The 21,954-nt window shown below is 42.7% G+C and overlaps 1 protein-coding gene across 1 annotated transcript in view; it reads left to right on the top strand.

Moving 5' to 3' along the window:
• si:ch211-186j3.6 (neural-cadherin) overlaps positions 1-21,954 on the top strand; it is a 296,332-nt gene that overhangs the window by 166,518 nt on the left and 107,860 nt on the right. Inside the window, exons 17-24 of the mRNA XM_065952497.1 lie at positions 7,792-7,912; positions 8,110-8,272; positions 9,790-10,458; positions 11,428-11,619; positions 13,077-13,520; positions 15,083-15,413; positions 16,355-16,448; positions 21,181-21,365. Coding sequence (XP_065808569.1) covers positions 7,792-7,912; positions 8,110-8,272; positions 9,790-10,458; positions 11,428-11,619; positions 13,077-13,520; positions 15,083-15,413; positions 16,355-16,448; positions 21,181-21,365 — 2,199 coding nt within the window. The remainder of the gene's footprint in view (positions 1-7,791; positions 7,913-8,109; positions 8,273-9,789; positions 10,459-11,427; positions 11,620-13,076; positions 13,521-15,082; positions 15,414-16,354; positions 16,449-21,180; positions 21,366-21,954) is intronic.

Below are 21,954 nucleotides of genomic sequence, written 5' to 3' on the forward strand. Positions count from 1 at the left end.
TGAATGTTTGTGTGGTGTGGTGGTGCAGCAAAACAAAGATTACAAACTTGTCGGTGATGGTGAGAGGCAGAGAGGGAGAGAGAGAGTCTGAGAAGCTATCTTAAATGCTGAGGCCTAGCCTGCCCAGCTGCAAGAAATCAAATGATGTGGCCCCGCCCCTTTCTACCTGAAGGCAACCTGAATGGGGAGAGAGAGAGAGAGGACTGAGTCAGGGGTCGTCACATGCCGTTTCAAGCAAAAGGGTTCATCTATATTTAAATTGAGTTTGTGTGGAAAGGATGAAACATGTAATCTAGTATCTGATCACAATAAAGCTTTGCTGAGAGTCAATGTGTTGCCATGGAAATCGACAAGCTTGTTTTTTTTACTGTCCAGATACTTCAGTAACCTGAGCTGACGTCCACGCCTGTGCTTTTAGTTCAGGCTGAATTGGTCAAAATTGCCCCTTCCACTGTTGCAATGTGTCTTCTAAGTTGGATCAAATCATAGTCTTCTGCGATCCATCAGTAGTTTGTTCTGTTTAACCTGTGAAAATTGTACCTGTCTGGACTGATGTAAGACCTCGATGTAAAAGAAGAGGGGGGAGATAAGTGTTGGATTGAAAAGGTAGCCTCACTTTAAGCAGTTTCCATCACGCAAACCTTTTTGCTTTCCTCCAATGAGAGCCGAGATATGGTGTTCACATTTAAACTTCTTCTGCTGTATCTGCATAGAAAAATATCCAAATAACTTTAAAGAAGGATCGCGCCACTTTTTGATCCAGTAGATGAGCGCCAGCATGAAACCAAAACAAACTGCTGTTTGGCCACGCCTCCTCCACACTGAAGCCTCCGCTCAAACCCTCAAACCTCCCTCCACTCATGCTTGCACAAAAGAGTTAAGCGCAAGCGGCGGATTAAATTGCCCCTTGCTCAGGCTGCGGTTGCCTGTGGCTGCATTGTTGTGTTAGCATGCTAATGTTAGCGCTCTTTAGTTAGCTCGTAGCTTCACATTTCATGTAAACTGACACAGAATGGCGGAGATCAAAAACTCTTACTAACATCCAAATAATCAGTGAGTATGTTCTTCTTCTTCTCTCTAGTTCTTGACTAAAACAGCTTTTATACACAAGGGGAGGAGCCGGCCGTCCCGTCCATGTAAACACGGCTCTGACAACAACACAGCCAGCGGGACTCGAGCTTCTCCCTCATTGTAGACAGTCATGACTCAGAGACACATTTACACAGGAGAGACTTCATTTTTGATATATTTATGTTTGAGAAGGCTCATATTCTTCCTTTAAGCAAGCTGTTGATTTGATCTTGATTTTAAAGCCAGAGTAAATCAGTGTTCACACTCATAAGGTCTCATTGTCTGATAGTTTCTGTCCACAATTTGTCAAAATGTCCCCCGGAGAAAGACTCTTTTTAAATCTCAGCTCACCACACTCCGCCTCTGATTGATGATAATTTGTGTAGTTATCACCTCAGAAGGTTTGTACAGATGCTTCCCCACACACACAGTGTTTCCAGCCCTGGTGAACAGAGCCACAGGTAGATATAACTCTCATATAATTAGCATTTATCAAAGTAGAGTGTGGAGCCTTGCTGTGAACCTCACACTTAGCTCACCCTTAACAGCTGCACACATGCACATGAGAACACTGTCACACTCTTATTTGCTGACTGTGTGTGTGAGGAAAAACCAGCTGGAGGCCCAAATAGGCTTATTACCACCAACAAAGAAGGCTGCAGGAATAATCAGTAATGCATGTTCATTTCTGCTTTTTTATTTTTGGTGGGTGGGAAGAGGGAAACATTTGTGAGGGAGGACAAGACAAATCGGAGAAGTGATTTCATGCTGCTCGAGTAATGAGGACAATGTAATGTTTTATGCATTCATCCCACAGGTCATGTAAAGTACGTACTGCAAATTAGTCAATGTAGACGCTTTGGTGTTTCCTAAAAGCTGAAATAAAGACTTTTATGTAGTCCTTTAATACTTTGTACTGTAGACCAGTGGTTTCTCAACTGGTGGGTCGGAACCCTAAAATGGGTCATTTGGTTGTTTTCAGTGGGACGTGGATGTGCAGCTGCAGGAAAAAAAGTCAAAAACTCTCAGATGATTTTTATTTTGGTACATTTTCTGATTTCTTGCACATGTTTTGTATCGTCTGAGGTCCAAACTGCACATTTTTTAAAATGAATTAAATATGATTGGTTAAAATTTATCAGAAATGTGGGTTGTGATTATTCAAGAGGGAGTTGGTGGTGGGTCCTGAGGATAGACTGGTTGAGAATATCTCCTCTAGACAAACTGCGGTGACTCATATCCTTACAGTATGTTATCACAGCTTTTAAGGATGTGACATTCTGAATGTAAAATTATAAAACTTCAAATGAAAGCCCATTCCAGTTCAAGGCACAGTCCCTTTTAGGAGCCACGTCTTGCTGCAGGTTTTGACAAAGAAAAGCAGGTCTGAATTAGTCTAAATAAGACGTATTATACAGCACTTTGGTTGGCTGCTGCTGTTTTAAAATGTACTGATTCATAAATTTAACTGGATTTGACCCGAGCTATTAATTGAAGTTTTACTGCTGCTGAAATGGACAACTCCACTCACAGTCTTTCCAGTTACAGATTGTGTCCCATCCAAAGTCAAAGGGGAAACCTGGACACAGCTGAATGTGTGCCTCAGCAGCACAGCTCGATGCTGATCTAAAGAAGCAGATGAATTATCGTCAGAGACCTGCAGCTCGCTCTGATCTTCCCTGACGTGGAACAAAACTATAAACAAATGACAAATCTCTTACCTGCAGGAAAAAAGAGAAGAAGGCACCACAGAGGGGCTTCTCATCTCTACAAAACAAATACTAAACATGCTCATTTTAGACAAAGGAAACAATCACCAGATTCAGCTTGACTTCTATCCTGAGCACGGTCAGAAATCAGGTCTACACAAACCTGCAGATATCAACACACAGACACATGCTGGATTTAACTGATTGATTCATAGAACTTTAATCAGACAGAGGCTGAAATGTGTCTTGCATCACAGCAATCATAAAAATGAAGACACAATCCAAAGATACAAAGATAAGATTTGAAACAACATTCAAACACCAAACAAATATTCAGAAGACTTAAACCTGCTTTGATCTGGGATTTAACTCCGCATTCAATTTTAGAATTGACTGGTGAACAAAAACAGTGTTCCAGTTAGACCTTATTAAAACATGGGACCCTGTATCTCCGGTTCAGTGTTCAAGGGGTTGGTCAGGATCAAAGGTCCAACCCAGCAGCAGCAATCTCCTCGAACAGACCAATCAGAGGCAGCGCTTGCATCAGCACCAGTCAGCAGAGACACACCCCCAGAGACGCTCTCTCTCCCGTGTTGCTCATCCACACACTACAGGAGCGGAGAAGCCGAGCTGCCTTCTTCTTAGCAGGAGCAGCAGCTGTCGACTTACATTCTCAGAAGTTTCTGTTTATCCAAATAGCAAACCTACATTTGATTGCCCTATTTATGAGTCAAGATGTTCTGGGTTTGCATCCGCTCCCACAGAATGACATGTTCTACTTAAGCTCACTTTGTTCTGATCAGTCTTGGCTGATTGAAGCACGTCACCCTGCATGCGCTGAGGAGCTATGGGTTGGTAAAATGGTAGAGAGTTTTCCTCCATGGAGCCCCCTTTGGAAAGTTTTTCTTCAAGGCTTTTAAAGGCACGGGCGCAGTGGGGGTTGGGGGTTCACTGCACCTGGTGGGCATAACCCAAAAAAAGCCTAACGCTCGCTGATAGCACCATGAACTGCGCAGAAGTAGAACCCGCCATCTGCCCCGTTTTAGCACCCTATCCACTAAGAGTCTGCCAGCGTTAACACAAGTGCTCTCACTATCAACTTCGACCAAATGTAGAATATGACGTGACATTCGAACACGTCTGAATATTTTCAATTCAGACGGCTCATTACAGTTTGAATGTGAACTTTCTCCCCTGAATTAGTATGAATGTACGATCTTCGAGCGTTTTCCTCCTCTGCTCAGTTTAAATGTGGAGAAAATGTCTGCACCTTCGCTCGGCGCGGAGCTGCACTTCAAGCTGATGGTTTTTTGTCCACATAAAGACGATGAGCCAGGAGGGAAGGGGAAACTTGTTGAGGGTTTATCTTGATGCCAGACTTGTAAAATGAGTTTCAGTGTTTCACACAAAGCTTCCTCTGTGAATGGAAGCAAGTGAGGGAAACTCAGGGAGAGAAAAGAACAAAGTCATGCTTAACAAGCTCCAAACCTCTCCACAGCCCTGGACTGATTCAAGCCCCGATTAGTTTGACGACTTAAAGGATTATGTTTTAGGCTCCAACATTTCTTGGTTAGTTTAAAGGCTTTATATGCGATCCAGCAGATGTCGCCCTTGAGCACCAGCATGAAACCAAAACAACTCGCGGTGCATTGTTGTGTTAGCATGCTAATGCTAGCGATCTTTATTATGCTGGTATCTTCACACTGCATGTAAATTTACCTGAAATGAGCGTGATCTAGAAACACAGTTAAGCAGTGAGTACAGTATGTTATTCTTCTTTTCTCTAGTCCCTCAATTAAACAACTTTTATACACGAGGGGAGGAGTCAGCCGGCCGTCCGGGCGATGTAAACAAAGTGAAGATAGGACTCTGAAAACTCTGAAAACATCACAGACAGTGGGACTCGTAGGATTGTAGACAGTCATGACTCACAGAGTTATTTTCAGAGGATATACTTGATTTATACATTCAAGAGTGAAAAATCACAGATAAAGCCTTTAAGGAATAGATTAGGCAACATCAACATTTATCTAACATACAAAACTCAGAGCCTATCAGAGGTTCCTTTAATGCCTTTTGGTTGTTTAATATTTTCATCTAAAGAGATGATTCCCAAACAGTGGGTTGGTTCCACTACAACATGTTTAATGACATAACCCAAATACAAGAGTGGGAGTGGACAACAACATACCGGCAACACAAGCGAGCAGGAAAGATCCTCTTGCTGTAAATCGTCCTGTAAATGACTTGATGGGTTTACACATCGGCTTACTCCGACATTAAACTGGCTTTGATCTTGAGCGCTGGCAGGATCAGAGTTATTGAGTGTCTGTATAAATAGATTCACTGACTGGCCTCTCTTTTTTTTTTAACTCAGACTGATCTTGTATTTCTTCTGTGAGTTCAGCTGCTCATGGCTGCGCTCACGCTCAAGAAAAGGACTCAGTGTGGCAGGGCGCCGCCCACCGCCCAACAGAACAAAACCATGAGCGCTGACAGGATGGGACAGAACGCAGCGTGCACAGACCATCTGAAAATCTGACGTGAATGTTCTCACTCGCAGGTCCTCCTCCTGACATGTTCCTGATTACATCACGTGTGAACGGGCTTTGGTCTGATCAGAACTTTTTTTTTTTTTTTTACCTGCTCAGGTTCTTCCATTTCAGAGTGTGTTGACTCTCTACTTCCAGTGAAACACATTTCTGTGACTTGAATGTCTCTATAACTGATCGCTGTGCACCTGGAGAGCTTGGGGTCAGAGAGCTTTTTTTTGCTACGTTGCTATGCCAATCAGTAGCCGTGAGCTGTCATCCCTAATCTTCAGTTAGTCATTGTTGCATTGTTACCATGGTGATATTAATAACCAATAGAACATGTCATCATCTGTTTTCTTTATAGTGATAAAGTCGAAGCAAGAATAAAGATCTGGCTTTAAACGCCATCTGTAAAGCGATTTGTTTGAAGCCTTGGGTATTAGTGAGGTCTGTCGGCTGTGTGTGTGTGTGTGTGTGTGTGTGTGTGTGTGTGTGTGTGTGTGTGTGTGTGTGTGTGTGTGTGTCTTCTTAAGTCCCTGTTCTCTTCCCTGTGTACAGCCGTTTGAGTAAAGCAAATTAAAGTACCTGGGGAGGGGAAAACAGCGCTCAAATTGGTACAACTGGGAAAAATAAAACATAAATTTTCTTTTTTTGTTTGTTTATTTGAACAGTTTGATTACATCTAGCGCTGTTTCTTCTGTCCTCTGGGTCCGAGCAGTTTTCTAAATACTTCAGAGATTGAGACAAGAGAGGAGAGGGGATGCAATCGCACATATATATATCCCCTAACGTCTCATTTACATTGCCAACAGACAGACGGTACAAAACGATCAGGATTAGCACTTTCTCCTCTCTCCTTCCTTGACTTTCATCTCGCTAACAAGCTGGGAGTCTCAGCGCGTCTTCAGAGGTTCCCTCCTTTCCCTCTCATATTAACATGAAGGGCTGGTAGATGCATCTGTGATTGAGACGCAGACCTCGAGTAATTGCATTGAGCGGGAACGGTTTGTTGATCAGCGTCTAAGAGACTTTATTAAGAGTGTTTTGCAGAGATCATAAAGTGAGACGATGACAGAGCTAAGAGAATACGTCTCAGGTACATGAGTTTGAAATGTTTGGAGGAATGGAGTTTTAATTATTCAGTTAAAATTCACTGAAGTGCCTTTGATGATAAAGTTAAGGTTCATAACTACATTAGGTTTCAAAGCCACAGGAACTGATAAACCCTGCGTCATGCTAAACAGTCGTAGTTGGTCCTTACCGATATAGTTCAAAGGTCACCATATAAATGCTATCTAAGTGAGTCTCTGCGTCAGTGTTAGTCTTTGCTATGTTGTGTTTATTGTTCATATTTAATTGTATACTTTTGTACATTGAGAGCACCCTTCACTAAAGTCAAATTGCTTGTGTTTGTAAGCAAACATGGCCGACAAGGATGATTCTGATTCTATCAATGTTAACAAGATAAAGATAAAGATAAACTTTATTGATCCCCTGTGGAGGAAATGTGTGCATTTAGCAGCATCACATTTGGCAGCAGTCCCTACGGCAGTAGCTCAGTCCGTAGAGACTTGGGTTGGGAATCGGAGGATTGTCGTTTCAAGTCCAGGTGAAGAATTTCCCTCAGGGCTTGAAAAAAAAAAAAAAAATCTGGTGCATGTTTTTGCAAATGGATTCTTGGGGTCTTAGTCTCGGTTGTCTCGAGTACTTTTAGACTTTTCACCAACAAAACTAAAATTCAAAAACAGCATCAAGTACAAAGTTAACTCCACAACTAGCATGACCTTAGTGAAAGCAAATACTCTTTGTATCCTGAGCCATGAAATGTCTTGTGTTATATCCTCCTACATCATACATAGATCACTTACATGACAACACCAATCACATGTTTCTAAGTAATCACTATTAAGCAGGAATTCTACCGCTTTAATGATTAAAAATGAAAGAAGGCCCAAGTAGTTTATTTGGAGGTTTGGTGCCTTGCTCAAGGGCCGCTGGGCAGTGCTCGAGAAGTGAACTGGTACCTCTCCAGAAACCAGACCAATTATTTGAACCAGCTAGTCTCCAGTCCCCATCACAAGTTCCTACAGATTGAGCTACTGCAACCCCAAAGTCCTTTTTTACTTTTTTGCAGTCTTTGTAACGCAGGGCTTTAACATATTTTAACTTTTTTTATATCTTTCTTGTCATTGTGTTGGTTTCTTGTCATTACAATGCAGCAGGTACAGTTGTCCCCTTTGTCAGGGCACAGGCAGAATGTTTAGAGACTCGTATTAGACCACATGAAAGACTTCCAGTCCGAGGGGGGGGGGGGGGGGAGTTCACCAAAGCTCTTTTCATGGTTTGAATAATCTTAAGTTACTCGCCTATTATTTTCACCACAGCTCGCTCCACAACACTTACTCTCTATGTAAGTGACTAGAGCTCTTTTATACACACTGTCACTCTTCATTCACGCTCCATCTTCTCCCGTGCAGGTGGAAATGCAAAGCTGCGCTACCAGATCACATCAGGCAACACGGGAGGGGTGTTTGATGTGGAACCAGAGGTGGGCACCATCTTCATCGCCCAGCCTTTGGACTACGAGCAAAACAAAAGGTACGACCGATACTCTGGAGGGATCCGTTCAGCCATGAATATCTTCTTTTTTTGAAAGATTTTTACGGAGCAAATGAATTATGTGATTATTTCTGGAACTTAAATCCACATCTTAAGTTTTACATGTTAGTGTTTTGTAAAGTGCAAAGTGATGCTTACTTCTAAAAGACCCTGATGACGCTGAAACCTCCGCACAGGTACAAGCTTCATGTCCTGGCATCAGATGGAAAGTGGGAGGATTACACGACAGTGACGGTCAACGTGGTCAACAAGAACGACGAGGCGCCCGTGTTTACTGTGAACGAGTACTACGGCAGTGTAACAGAAGAGCTGGACGGCTCGCCGGTCTTTGTGTTACAGGTACAGACTCATTATTGTTCAGCTAAGTGATGGAGCGAGCCACATCTCCCTCTCTAAGAGTATGATGTGTGTTATATTCTGCAATTTAGCATTATTTGAAGTAGAAATGTAATGCTCATAAACAATATGGTTCTTAAATACTGCACCATAATTAAGCACCAATAATTCAATTCAATTCAATTTATTTTGTATAGCGTCAACTCATAACAAGTGTTATCTCAAGACATTTTACAAAAAGCAGGTAAAAGACCTTACTCATTGTTATGTTACAAAGATCCGGCCTATCCATCATGAGCACTTTAGCAAAGCAGCAAAAGTTACAGTGGTAAGAAAAAACTGTCTTATAAGCGTAAGCTCAAGCTGCAATCACCTGTGTCCTGCATTCTTGTGTTAGCATGCTAATGTTAGCGCTCTTTAGTTAGCTCGTAGCTTCACATTTCATGTAAACTGACACAGAATGAGCGTGATCTAAAAACTCTTACTAACATCCAAATAATCAGTGAGTTGTGTTGTGTTGTGAATGTTCTTCTTCTTCTCTCTAGTTCTTGACTAAAACATCTTTTATACACAAGGGGAGGAGCCGGCCGTCCCGTCCATGTAAACACGGCTCTGACAACAACACAGCCAGCGGGACTCGAGCTTCTCCCTCATTGTAGACAGTCAGGACTCAGAGACACATTTACACAGACTGGATCTCTGATGTGTTTATGTGTAAAAATGCTCCACATTGTTCCTTTAACTGCCTGTTGCCTATAATGCGAAAACATTTAAGAGGTTCATTTCTGTTTCTTTTCTCTCATTAACTTCATTAAGAGTGAACGAGAGCCAGTCTAAAACATGAAAAAAAAAAAATGCAAAGTACTGCTGAATATTGTCAGTGCCGGATGTGAGCCTTTACAAAAGAAATCATTCAAGCTTTAACCCTCAAGCTATGTGTTTTATAATGAATCAGATATTTGAACGTGTGGCAAACCATCCCATTAAAAATGAGTAGCTCTCTCCAAATGACTCACCGTGAGCAGGGAGAATAATTACTCTTGTTTTTTTATTTTTTTAACCAAGTCTCTTCACTTAAGAATAAATACTTTCCTTTGAACTAAAATCAATAAAGTTTTTTTTATTGTTATTGTTTGCCTGGTGCGCTCTCCCCCTGTACGTAAGTGAGAGCACATCTCCCCCTCTTCAAATGAACCCGAGTTAATATTAACTCTACATCACACTGCAATTACTGAACTAAATGGAAACATCTCTGGCCGGCCCGGGGTGTAATTGCTGCTGAGGATGAGTGAGAGGGAAGCAGTCGGAGGAGAGGGGGCAGGATGGAGTGGAGCATTGGGCTTGAGCGGGTCGGATCATTAGCAGGCTTACCTACCGGAGAGTTTATAAGTATGCAGAGCGGTGGTGAAACGCTTCCAGTCAAGATATCACTTCATGTCAGCAGCGTTTTAAATAATTAAATAGTTTAAAAAGTGATTACACCCTCATCGCCCTCTCTGTCTGTGCCTTTGATGTTGTAGGTAACCGCTTCCGACCCGGATAAGGACGCCGATCAGGAGGCGCTGCGTTACTCCCTGCACGGCCAGGGTGCAGAGAGCGAGTTTATTATTGATGAGGTCACGGGGAAGATCTACGCCCAGAGGACGCTGGACCGCGAGGAGCGAGCCGTGTGGCGTTTTGTCGTCTTGGCCACGGACGAGGGCGGGGAAGGTCTCACCGGCTTCACGGACGTCATCATCAACGTTTGGGACATCAACGACAACGCGCCCGTCTTCACCTGCGCCCCCAGCTGCCACGGAGACGTAGCCGAGAACTCCGTGGTCGGGACGTCTGTGATGGAGATGACGGCCACCGACCTGGACGACTCGGCGGTGGGGCAGAACGCCGTGCTCTCGTACAGGATTCTAGGTAGTTTGGACGCCGCCGACCTCGAGGCGGGAGGCGTGCCTACCTTCTCGGAGATGTTCACCATCAACCCCACCACGGGGACCATCACCGTGGCAATGGGCGGCCTGGACAGGGAGCAGGTGGAGTCGTACCTGCTGGTCGTGGAGGCCAGGGATGGAGGAGGGATGACAGGAACTGGGACTGCCACCATTAAAATCAAAGATGTGAACGATCATGCTCCGAGGTTCATCGACCACTCCTGTGTGGCGAGGATCTCTGAGAACGCAGAACCCAATGCGCAGGTGGGTCAGGAGGGGGCGCCCCCCTTCATCAGGCACCCCTTTATTACATTCTGTCATTAGCAGCACAAACAGTATTTACTGATGGTGTGAATATCTCTCAAACAAGGTTGTCATGGATACGCAGTATGGATATTATTGACTGGTACTGAAGTTTTAAATACCTGCGCATCTCAGTTATATTTTTAACCCGAAAAAAAGAGAGAGAGTGCACCGTCTAAAGTACTCAAACACACTGACAAGGTTTCAGCTTTTATTCAAAGAGAGCCTGTGAAGGCTGCGCTCGCTTCACTCCGCACCGTCTGTGGTGTGATTGACTTTCACAGACAGATTCAGCAAACACAGAGCAATCTTTTTAAAGACTTCGGGAAGCTCGAGTAAATAGAAGCAAATGGACCACTTAAGACTCAGAGAAACAACTGGATCCCTACGTCCCAGGCTACATGCCAAGTGTATTCAGTTTCACATCCATCACTGACTTTACCGGGGCTTATGCATGCCTTCAGGCTTCTGCCTTTTGTACTTCTCAGTTTTGTAATCAGGTACGAATAAAACGTCAAGGGATCGGATTTCTGGCCAAGTACCTCTGTCCACAGAGCACTTAAAACACTCAGGTCCCAGAATATTTCTGCAAGAGCCACAATCAAAAAACCTTTCTTTCCTAAAATATGTGTGGGAAACAAAGGGACATGACTTGCAAAGAGTAATTTCTGATGACAATGTTGTCCTTTTTTAAATAATTACTTTGTATTTTTTTTTCCAAGTAGGACCTAAAAGAGCCACAACTAGTCCCAAATGTGCCTCATGTGGCCTGAGAGCCTCGGGTTGAGTAACACTGACTTAGAACATTGTAGGTACCTCTGTTGTTTCTGAGTGTCCTACATGTGTGCATTTAGTCATCTCTTGTTCTCCTGTTATTGTTGTTTCCTGTCCTTAGTGTGCAGTTCATTGACCTCTTTCTTTGCGCCGTAGGTCCTGGAGCTGGCTGCAGAAGACAGAGACACCGGGGAAAACGCCCAGCTGACCTTCAGCGTTGTCGCCGGAGACCAGGAGCAGAAGTTCTACATGGTCAGTCACAAGCAGGAGCAACGTGGCACCCTGAGGCTCAAGAAACGCCTGGACTACGAAAGACACAGCGAGCAGCGGTTCAATCTCACACTGAAGGTATGTGGTCCTGTTATATCTGTTATAATATCTCATTCTCTAATTCACAGGTTTTCATTTCAATAGATAGAGTGTGCAGCAGGTGAGAATGGGGAACAGACTTTTCTGCGCTTCGGTGTCTGATTTTTGAGCTTGTGGAAATATGAAATACTAGATTGTGGAAGGCATTTGAAACATTGGTTCATTCACATTCAGAAAGTTTGCAAAATTGTTGAAGAAATAGGGGAAAAAAAGAGAGTTTTGGAGATTTTTTTATGAGCATTGCTGTCAGAGTTGTTTGTTTTTCCTTAGCTCTCGTGAATCCCTCAAACCAACCTGTCAGCCCGTCTGCCAAATGCTAAGTCAAAGACTCCCAAATCTCAAAAAGAAGGTGCCATATGTCCGAAACAGGAACTTTAAAGCTCAAAAAGGCAACTTTTTAATCTTCTTAGGTTGGTGGCACTGACAGGAAGCTGCTGGAAAATGTTTTAAAAGTCAGCTGCTGCTTGAAGTTTTGTTATCGAGGAAGTAAAGTGGAAATAAATCAAAGTGAAACAGCAATTATTTCAATAGGTGTATGTGTTGTTGAGGCATTTATATGTGCTTCATTGCTTTTCCATTATTCAAAACATAATATCTCCGGAGCAGCAGGAGGGCATATTTTCACATTTGTCTCAAACATATACTTAGACATAAGGAAGAACTTATTAGAGTTTGCTGGTGGCGATCAGTAGGAGCTCTAATGAAATGATTTAGAAAATAAATCTAGAAGTCTTGTGCTCATTTTGAAACACGCGTCTCATTGGATATATGATGGAGCAGGCCCGCCCACAGAAATGACTATTCCTCTGAAAGTGAATGGGCCCTCCCAGCATATGATTTAAATCAACGTGTGCACATTCAGTCAGATCAGTAGTGTTAGCGCTACGGTAACGCTACAAAAAAGGTTCCTATCATTTGGGGCAGCTGTGGTTGGTCGTCTCTTAAGCAGAAGGTCGGCGTTCGATCCCCAGCTCCTGCAGCCACATGTCCAAAGACATTAACCCCAAGTTTGTCCCCCTGCTTCCTCTGTGGTGTTTGAATGGATTAGTTATTTCTGAAGGACACTTTACAAAACATCTTCTACCATCAGCGTGTGAATGTGGAGGTGTGACCTGCAGTGAAAAAGCTCTTTGAGAAGTCAGAAGACTAAAAATGTTTTAAACAAGCTCAAGTCCATTGAGCATTTTATAAAGATGGGGTTTAGGGTAATCATTACCCCTTTCACCTCCATACTGTCATTCTGTTGGATATAGTTTACAATAACAAGGCTGTAACTTTACGTTTTAATGTTTCACAAGCTCTTGGTACATCAAAAATCACTTTGGATACATTCTGCAGATCCATGCTCTCTATTTTCTGTTGTGATAGATTTCTTTATTTAAACTTCATGAACTGTTCCTGTAGAGACATGTGAGATTATGAAGTTCTTGTTTCAGGTTGAAGACCTGGACTTCTCCAGTCTCCTGCACTGTGTGGTAGAGGTGGAGGACTACAATGACCACGCTCCCGTCTTCATCCCGCACTTCCTGTCTCTGGCCCCACTACCTGAGGACATCAACGTGGGAACCAGTGTGGCACGTCTCGTCGCCAGCGACTCTGACTCAGGCCAGAACCGTGAAATCACCTACAGCCTGTCGGAGGACTCGGATCCCGAGGGGCTGTTCACCATCAACCAGTCCGGTCTGCTCTCTGTGGCCCGGCCTCTGGATCGGGAGAGGGTGGCGCAGCATCACTTGGTCGTCATAGCAACCGATAATGGGGTTCCACCTCTAACGGGCAGTGCCACAGTCCAGCTGCCTCTGCTGGATGTAAATGATAACGGGCCAGAGTTTGAAGCGTCATACTCGCCGGTCGTGTTTGAGAACGTGGCGGGACCACAGGTAAGCTCGACACCTCGACTTTGGTTTGATGTGCTCTACCTTCCTGTGGATTCGTAGACTGAAGTGACCTTTTTAGATGACAGGGTCTTCATTTTTGAAACCAAAATTGTTCTGGTAAAGTTAGAGAAGACTTTAAAGATGGTCGAATCGAACTAACAAAAAAAAAAAAAGTTTTCTAAGAATTGTGTTTTCTTCTGTCAACAAACCCCTCTGTATGTAGAGAAACAGTCTGCAGCTGATCAATGATCTGTGTGGACCCCCCCTCATGGTTCGGGTGTTTAATAAATGTACTCCAGCTAAATCCCTGTGCAGAGTCTCAGTGAAAAGAGAACTTGGCGTTTAAGTAGTGTGTATTCGCACCATGGAGATCCGATGTACAAATAGGAAAACAATTCAATCTTGTAAAATATAACGTTATACATTTAAGTGTGTATGCTTACTTTGATTCAGCCGGTGGTTGTCAGTGTTGGGCAGTAACGCATTACAGTAATAATATTACTTTTACTAGTAACGAGGAGTGTAATGAATTACTAATGAAATTCCAGTAATAATATTACAGTTACTCACGCAAAAAATAACTTGTTACTACCTTACTGTTGTTGTTATTACCCCACTACTCCACAATTTCATCGCACATGTCAGATAAGCAGGAAAGTAGCGATCTTCATGGTTGCCAGGTTTGCAATTTTCCTGCGGAATTGGGCTTCATTTTAGGTGCTGCCGCGGGTAATATTTTTTTGGGCCATTGGGCTTATTTTGTCAATTGTTGTCGTACATACCTGGCAACCCTGGCTAGCTAGGAAGATGGAAGCGCTCATGTTTACATTCAGCGGTTGGAAATATTCCCATTACTTTAGTTTTCTCGAGAGGAAAGATGACAAGAACATTGTTGTCAGATGTAGAGTGTGTCTCGGTACCTTTCTACTGCAAAGAACACGACCTCAAACCTCCTTAAGGACTTAACATCAACAGCACAACAACGTGAAGCTCCTGTAAATAAACCCCACCAACGAGCCTTCTGCGGCCGCGGAAATAACTAATTAAACGTGTGGCTTAATACGAAAAGTAATACAACGAGTAGTGTAACATATTACTGTTGGCAGGGAGTAATAAGTAAAGTAATTATATTACTTAAAGAGTAACGAGTAATGAGTAATATATTCCTTTTTTTCAGTAACGAGCACACCCACACTGGTGGTTGTGCATGACATCATCAGAAACTTATCGTCAGTAACGTTTCAGCTGTAAACAAAATACATTACAGAGCGTCTGTGTTTTGTCCATCATCAACTGAAGGCATAGTTCTGATTCTGACAGCAATTCCTGCTTCATAGTACAGTATGTGACCATGAAGTCGCCCCCTGCTGGCAGTTAGAAATCATGCAGCTTGAAGATACTTTTGACGTCCATTTCTTATATCATCTATGGTTTAATCTCAAGGGAAAAAAAACTGATTATGTTTATTTTGGGGGAAAATAAAGTCAGTAGAAGCTAAAGATAATTATGAATCAGTTTTGTTATTGATTAAAAAACAGCTGCTAACGCTCTCCCTCCTTGTTTAGGTAGTAAGGATGAACCAAACGTCCACCCTCCTCCGAGCTGTGGACCGGGACTCTCCAGAGAACGGCCCGCCCTTCCACTTCACTGTCCCCTCCGAGTATCGCCACAGCAATGATTTCTACCTCCAGGACAACCTCAACGGCACGGCGACACTGACGGCTCTGAGGACGTTTGACCGAGAGCGCCAGAAGGAGTTCCTCATCCCGATTATTATGAGCGACAGCGGACAACCAGCCAAAACTGTGACCAGCACGCTGACAGTGACCATCGGGGACCAGAACGATCACGCACATGTGGCGGGGGAGAAGAAGATTTTCATCAATAGTCACAGAGGTGAGAGGGTCGTCTGCGTCGTTAGGATAAGGATTTCTAAAGCGATTACACTCTGATCTATACAGAGCTCTTCACACTCATGCCGGCCAATTAAGTCTTAACGGGTGCTTTAATGAAGATTCACATGCACACACCTTTTTCAAAGTCACCACATCATCAACGTTTGTATAACTGTAAAACCGTGTTAGGTCAGAATGACTCCCTTGTTGCTTTGCTAAAAGTGAGAATAATAATTTTCTGCTCGAGTTGAACATGCAGCTTTATGTTTAGTCTTCTTTAGCCTGTGCATGTCTCACATACAGCTAACTAACAAATAACAAGCTAGACAGTATGAGTCATCACAAAAAGTCAGGAATCTGTTTGCCAGGATGACATTTCATTTCAACACAATTGTTCAGTTCAGTTAAGTTAAATATTGAAAGCAAAGTACAGATGTTGAACAAGTCAATAACAAAAACTCTGTAACATTTGTTTATCATACGCAATACATAATCTAATAAGCTCCACGAGCAGAAACGTGCTCAAACTAGGATCAATATTGGAGATGCTTTTGAAAAATGGAGAGAGGTTAGAACACAGAAAGGTTTACAGACCCATGCAGAGCTGGATAAACACTGAAGCTTCAGAGTCCACCACATGGTGACCTGAGTGAGCATCCACTCTAGAGAGGAGGGGGGGGGGAGACAGATCTTTGTAATGTTTAAATGTGGATCACAGTACCAATTATAGATTCTAGGTGTCAGAGTTACATACTGCTCCTTTAAGTAATATGTCTCTATATCAATGCATGTGTTATAGCTTAAATGTTAAATGCGACACACACTTTTAATGTTTTACTGATATGAAGTCGCACATGCAGAGATGCAGCTTCTATTTTTAAATGCATGTTGTTTGTTTGTTTAAAAATGTTTATCTGGTAAAATGCTGTTTTCTGTCATCAGGCCGTATGCCAACAACCGTCCTGGGTAAAGTTTACTCTCCTGACCCTGATGACTGGGACAACAAGACATATGTCTTTGAGGGACATGTGCCAAGGTAAGAAAAAGAGCGCTGCTAAACACTGTTTTTTTTTGTGTGCAAATATCACAATTTTATGAGCCTTACACAGACTCAAGGCAAAGCTAGCAGCACACATATTGATTATAAAATTCCTAAGTGCTCCTTTTATTGGTATGTATCAGTTTTTTCCATTTCAAATGATGTCCTACTTCATTCTCAGTGAATGACAGTGATGGATTGGCCACAAGTAGTTCCTAAAATATTTACAATCCTGCAGTTTTGAGCTTTTACGGTTAAAGAAGATGCTTCATCCAGCACCAGGGAAATCAACCAATAACATATAGGCCTACTTTGGTTTGATTGTGAAGGCTCACCAAAAAAACAACAACAGCACCAGATGTGTAGTCTATGAACGTCTAAATGATTGTTGCTTAAAGCAGGTGGACCCGTCGTACTTTAGATGCTCTGCATTCTGTTCAGACAACCTGATGGGGTTTACTTTCATGCCCTGCGCCTTGTTGCATGTTGATGCCCCGTGGTCGAGCTAATCTTTTAATAATGCAGCGCAGCAATCACCCTGAGGGAAGTAACCCTGAAGGGGGAGGGAGACGAGATGTTGGCTGGTCTGTGACCCATTCTGCAGACTTCTCTACTGATGAAGCTAATCAAACGTTACCATGTTCACACAGGAGTGTGTTTTTGGACTTTACTGCCTTTTTTGGCAAGCTCTTTTAAAATGCATTAATCATTTTTAATGCACATTTGTTCAGTTACCAAGCAGCATCCTTGATGTTACAACCTCCTCCCTATAGCTGGCTTTGACAACTTTAGAGAACAATCCTGAATCTTGAGATTGGACAGTATCTGACCAGAGCAGCAGACGTGAACATGCACACTATCCCTAATGGTGCAGGATGAGGCCAGAGAGAGTTTCTGGAAGGGGAAGGGCAACACATCTTTATTGTTGCTAAATTTTCTGCGCTTGTTATGAAACCCATCTGCTGGTTTCAACTCATGAAAGTTGTTTATAGGCATTGAGTGCATAGAGAGATGGTGAGCAGGTACATTTGTATACGGGTAGGTAAGATATTCAGGAATGGACAGATTCATTACAATCCTGTGACAGTCAAAGATTTGTCTGTTTCTGTCGGATAATTTCAACACATGTTACAAAAAAGGCTTCATTAATAACCTCCCCGCCTTCGCTTTTATCCAGTCTGTCAATTTTGTTTTCTCCAACTGTTTTGCATCATTTGTCCCTGCCACAGCATCCTCTTGGTTGATTCCTAATTCTTTGTTCTTCGGTCCGTGTCTACTTCTTGCGTTTATATTTGATGGTTCTGAGCTTTAAACTGGGGGAGGAATCTTTTTTCACCTCCACACACACACACATACAGACGTCACACTGCACAGTCATCAATAATGCCATATGTTGTCACATCAAAACACCTACAATCAAGTGCTAGACCTCCGATCTATTCCACACAACAGCCTAGGATGTAAAATCAGTTCATATGGCCCTTGTCTCGACAGGTGCTTTCTTATTTGATTTGCTAAGGTGCTGCCATAGATTTGCTCTGTAATTAAACTTGAATGAACTCATTACTGTACAAGGGGAGCATGGAGAGAAGGACCAGGTAAAATCACCTCCCCTGCATGTCTCGGTGCCTATTAGTCAGTCTAATATTCCTCCTCTCCTCCCTCTCCCTAATGCAGAGTCCCTGCTCACTTCCTATTATGTTCTTCTGAGGCAGAGTGGTTTACAACACAAACACAGTTTTACTCCAACTCAGTGTTCACTCTGAGTACAGAGGAGACATATCTGCTTCTCTACTGAACATTTCTCTTATAAATGTGTATGGCCAATATTAATTTCTACTCTGAATAAAACTGTTTGATATGCCCAAATGCTTCACACATTCCCACAGTTGCGGAGTTGATTTAATTGTTATGCTGCTGATTTGAGACTGTGTTGTGACCTCACATTTATCAGGCTTTTGATTATGATGACATGCAGCATTAATAAACCGTGCTGTCCAACAAGAATATTGATATCTAAACATTTTGTAAAGCTTAAAAGTCCCAAATTCTCCTCCTCATGAACCAATGTGAATAAGTCTCAGATTGCCCCAAAACATGTGTGTGAAGTTTCTTGTTCTAAATCCACTCTGATCCTGTATTTGATCATGCCTATAAACCCTTCACAAATCCTCATCCGTCACAAATGTGCAAACCACTCTGTCATTTATCATTAGCAAAGAGAGGTGTGCAAAACATTCATCTAAAAGCCCATAATCTCTACTACAGTTGATTTTGCCACTTGGCTGATGAATGCTGCTGGCGTCTTATGTTTCTCAAATGAATGTTAATTTAATAAGTAACTTGATAACAGGCCAATTGTCAAAGCAGAACTGCTCTCCGTCATGTTGTGTCTGTACTCACTGAAGGATCATTTGTGAGAGAAGAGCTCCTCTCTGGAACAGAAATGTTGAACCACCAGTGAACTGAGTTTTTTTCGCGTCAGTTTCAGGACTCTGAATCTCCCATATTAACATAATTCTTATCAGTCATATAAATAATTTAAGCTAAGAGACTAATTTAACGAGGGCCTCCATTATGTGAAGCAAGAAAGGCTTGGAACCTAAGATGTGTCAGACTTAGTACAATTCTTCTGTTATTCTGCTTCATACGGCAGATCAAAATATTAGCAGATCACCCCCTGTATCCAGAATCCAACAAAGGAGTACACACTGGATAAGTGTGAAGGCTACATGATGAAAACAAAACTTTGAGAAAAGGGGTTAAGCTTAAAGGTCACATGTGTAAAATCCACTTCACCATGTTCCTCTAACTCTAATATGTTTCTCTAGTCCGTCTACAAACCCCCCAATGATGAGAAAAGTCCATCCTCTCCGTCTTTAGCCTGCTCCACTTTTCAGAAAATGTGTGCTCAAACAGGCCGTTTGGAGATTTTCCCTTCATGACATCACAAAGGGCAGTAGCCCCTCCCCCAGGTGGGTGACACTCCCACAGCTAGGTGGTCTGCCCTCTGAGTCTGCCTTCTCACAGTAAACAATAGGACATGGAGCGAGAAAGCACCGAGTACACACAGCTCACAGTTAACAAAACAGCCCACCAGGATTTCATTGACTTTTCTCTGGTTGTTGCATCTTAAAACGCCTTCAAGGCACCTTTCATTAAACAAAGACAAAAAAATCTTTTTACATATCGACTGTAACCAGTTGGACAAACTCTCTAATAAAACCACCTATTGGACGAGCAAGCTGTTTGTCTTCTGACATATCTTTCAGTTATTTTCCAAATAAAACTAAATGAACATAATGAAATGTTTATTTCTCAGTGTTCACATTGTTCTATTTAATTACATTCATGCTGTTGTTTCCTGTATAAAACCTTAAAAAGGACACAAGAGGATTACTGTTGCTGTACAATGACTGTTGTGAGTCATTCAGCAAGTGAGATCAGCACTCACTCATATTTGTAACAGAGCGTCTCATTAGTAGATAGTTAGGAACACAGACCATGATAGTTTATTTTTATAGATTCACTGTATGGAGTTCCTAATGAGGACATTGCAGTAGTAAGAGGGCTCAAGAAAGAGAAAGGAGGAAAAGTCTGTAGCGTTCTCGTGATATTGCAGAGCGAGTTTTCCTTGCAAACCATCCTGTAATGTTTACTCAACACATTTCTGACCAATTGGATCAATATTTGGATCGCAACTTTTGGTCAGACTAATAAGAGGAAACTCAGGTCTATAACATCTTGTACATTTCAATGACTGAGTCTGACTTCATTAGGAGTGTACAGCTTGACTTGGAATCAACATTTAACTTAAACTGCAAATTGGCAACCCTAACCCTGATATAGCTTTTATTTAGGGCTCCATTAGTTGTGCCTATCATGCTAGATGTAAAGACTATAAAGTTGCACAATGCTGACTCAGCATATCTATCGATAAGACCAACAATATGACCCCAGTTAAAAGGTATCCATGCACCCACCTATGATTTTTACATGACCCCCCATGTGGTGCAGCAACACAGAATGCCCTGTACTGCTCCGTCGCCAACAACCAACCGCTCAGTCAGAGCTAGCTGATGTGAAATAAATCTGTTTGATATCTTGTCTGAATGACTCCGACCCTCTAGACAATAACCATGCCGTCATAACGAACATTTCCTATCCACATCCCCTTGTTACCACGTTGACCTTTGACGAGCAAATAACAGAAATGACTTGCCTCTGCAGTCTCGCTGCGATAGCCTAATGACTAATCAGTACACCACCAGCGGGCGGTCCTATAGATTCAGCAGCTTGACCCCCTCCGGCACCGCGCCATCAGATAATCGCTCATGTTGGGCCGTGCTGCGACACACTGTTTGCCTGTAGGGAAATTAGAAGTCACAAATATACTATTCAGTGTTGTACCACTGTTGCATTGTAATCTGTCCTGCTGGGGATCTGCAGGAGTAAGGACAGCAGAAGGCAAATTGAATTTAACATTTAAATGTTGCCTGTTACGAGCAAATAATATTTATACATAGAGATGGAATTCATGGTTAATGATCTGTCGTTCTTTCTGGACACAAAAAAGGGCAAAATGTTGGTTCATGTGGCTGACAGGTCAGACACATTCATCCCTTTGTGCTCAGTTTGTCTGAATTTGAACATGGGTGTTAAAATCCTTAATGTACTAAATGTGTCTGTGTTCGTCTGGTCATGTCTCTGTGTGTGTCTTTTCCCTCAGCTACTTCATCCTGAACAAGCGAACTGGCTTCCTGATCATCAAGGAGAACGCTCCACCCGGCACCTATCAGTTCCAGGTGCGCGTGTCCGATGAAGTGTGGCCAGACGCCGTCTCTGCTGTGACCGTGCATGTGAGGGAGCTGCGAGACGAGGCCATCTACAACTCCGGCTCCGTCCGCCTGGCAGGTGAGACTGACACTAGAGACACACACACACACACACACACACACACACACACACACACACACACACACACACACACACACACACACACACTCCCACACGGTCACCTGCCCCCTGGGTCTGGTCAGGAATAGTCTTTGCTGTCACTGAGTGGCCTTCTTGGTCTGTCTCTGTCTGTCCACTGACACCTGGTGGATAACCTTTGACCCCTCTCCCCTGCTGCGTTTGGTTTTGGTCCAGTGTTCACAGACAGGTGGTGTTTTCTGTTTTTAATGTTCATTTTGTCTCCGGTCTGTACTCTTTCACAGGTGTAGAGTTCACCACGGCTGCTGAGTGGCATTTCTTTACTGCAAAAAAACTTGTGTCTTGCCAAATGTATCTTTCAAATTCCAATTAAAAAAATCTAATTAAACCTAATATGAGGCACATTCACCAGACAAGTCCAGATAAACAACTTATTTCAAGATGTGAAAATATAAAAAGTAAGAATCTCCAATATTGATCCTAGTTTGAGCACGTTTCTGCTCGTGGAGCTTATTAGAAACATGCAGAGGCTTTTTAGGTCGGGTACAATCACTTCTATCTGAACCAC

The sequence above is a fragment of the Labrus bergylta genome, chromosome 3 (genome assembly GCF_963930695.1).
Source record: "Labrus bergylta chromosome 3, fLabBer1.1, whole genome shotgun sequence".
Lineage (NCBI taxonomy): Eukaryota > Metazoa > Chordata > Actinopteri > Labriformes > Labridae > Labrus > Labrus bergylta.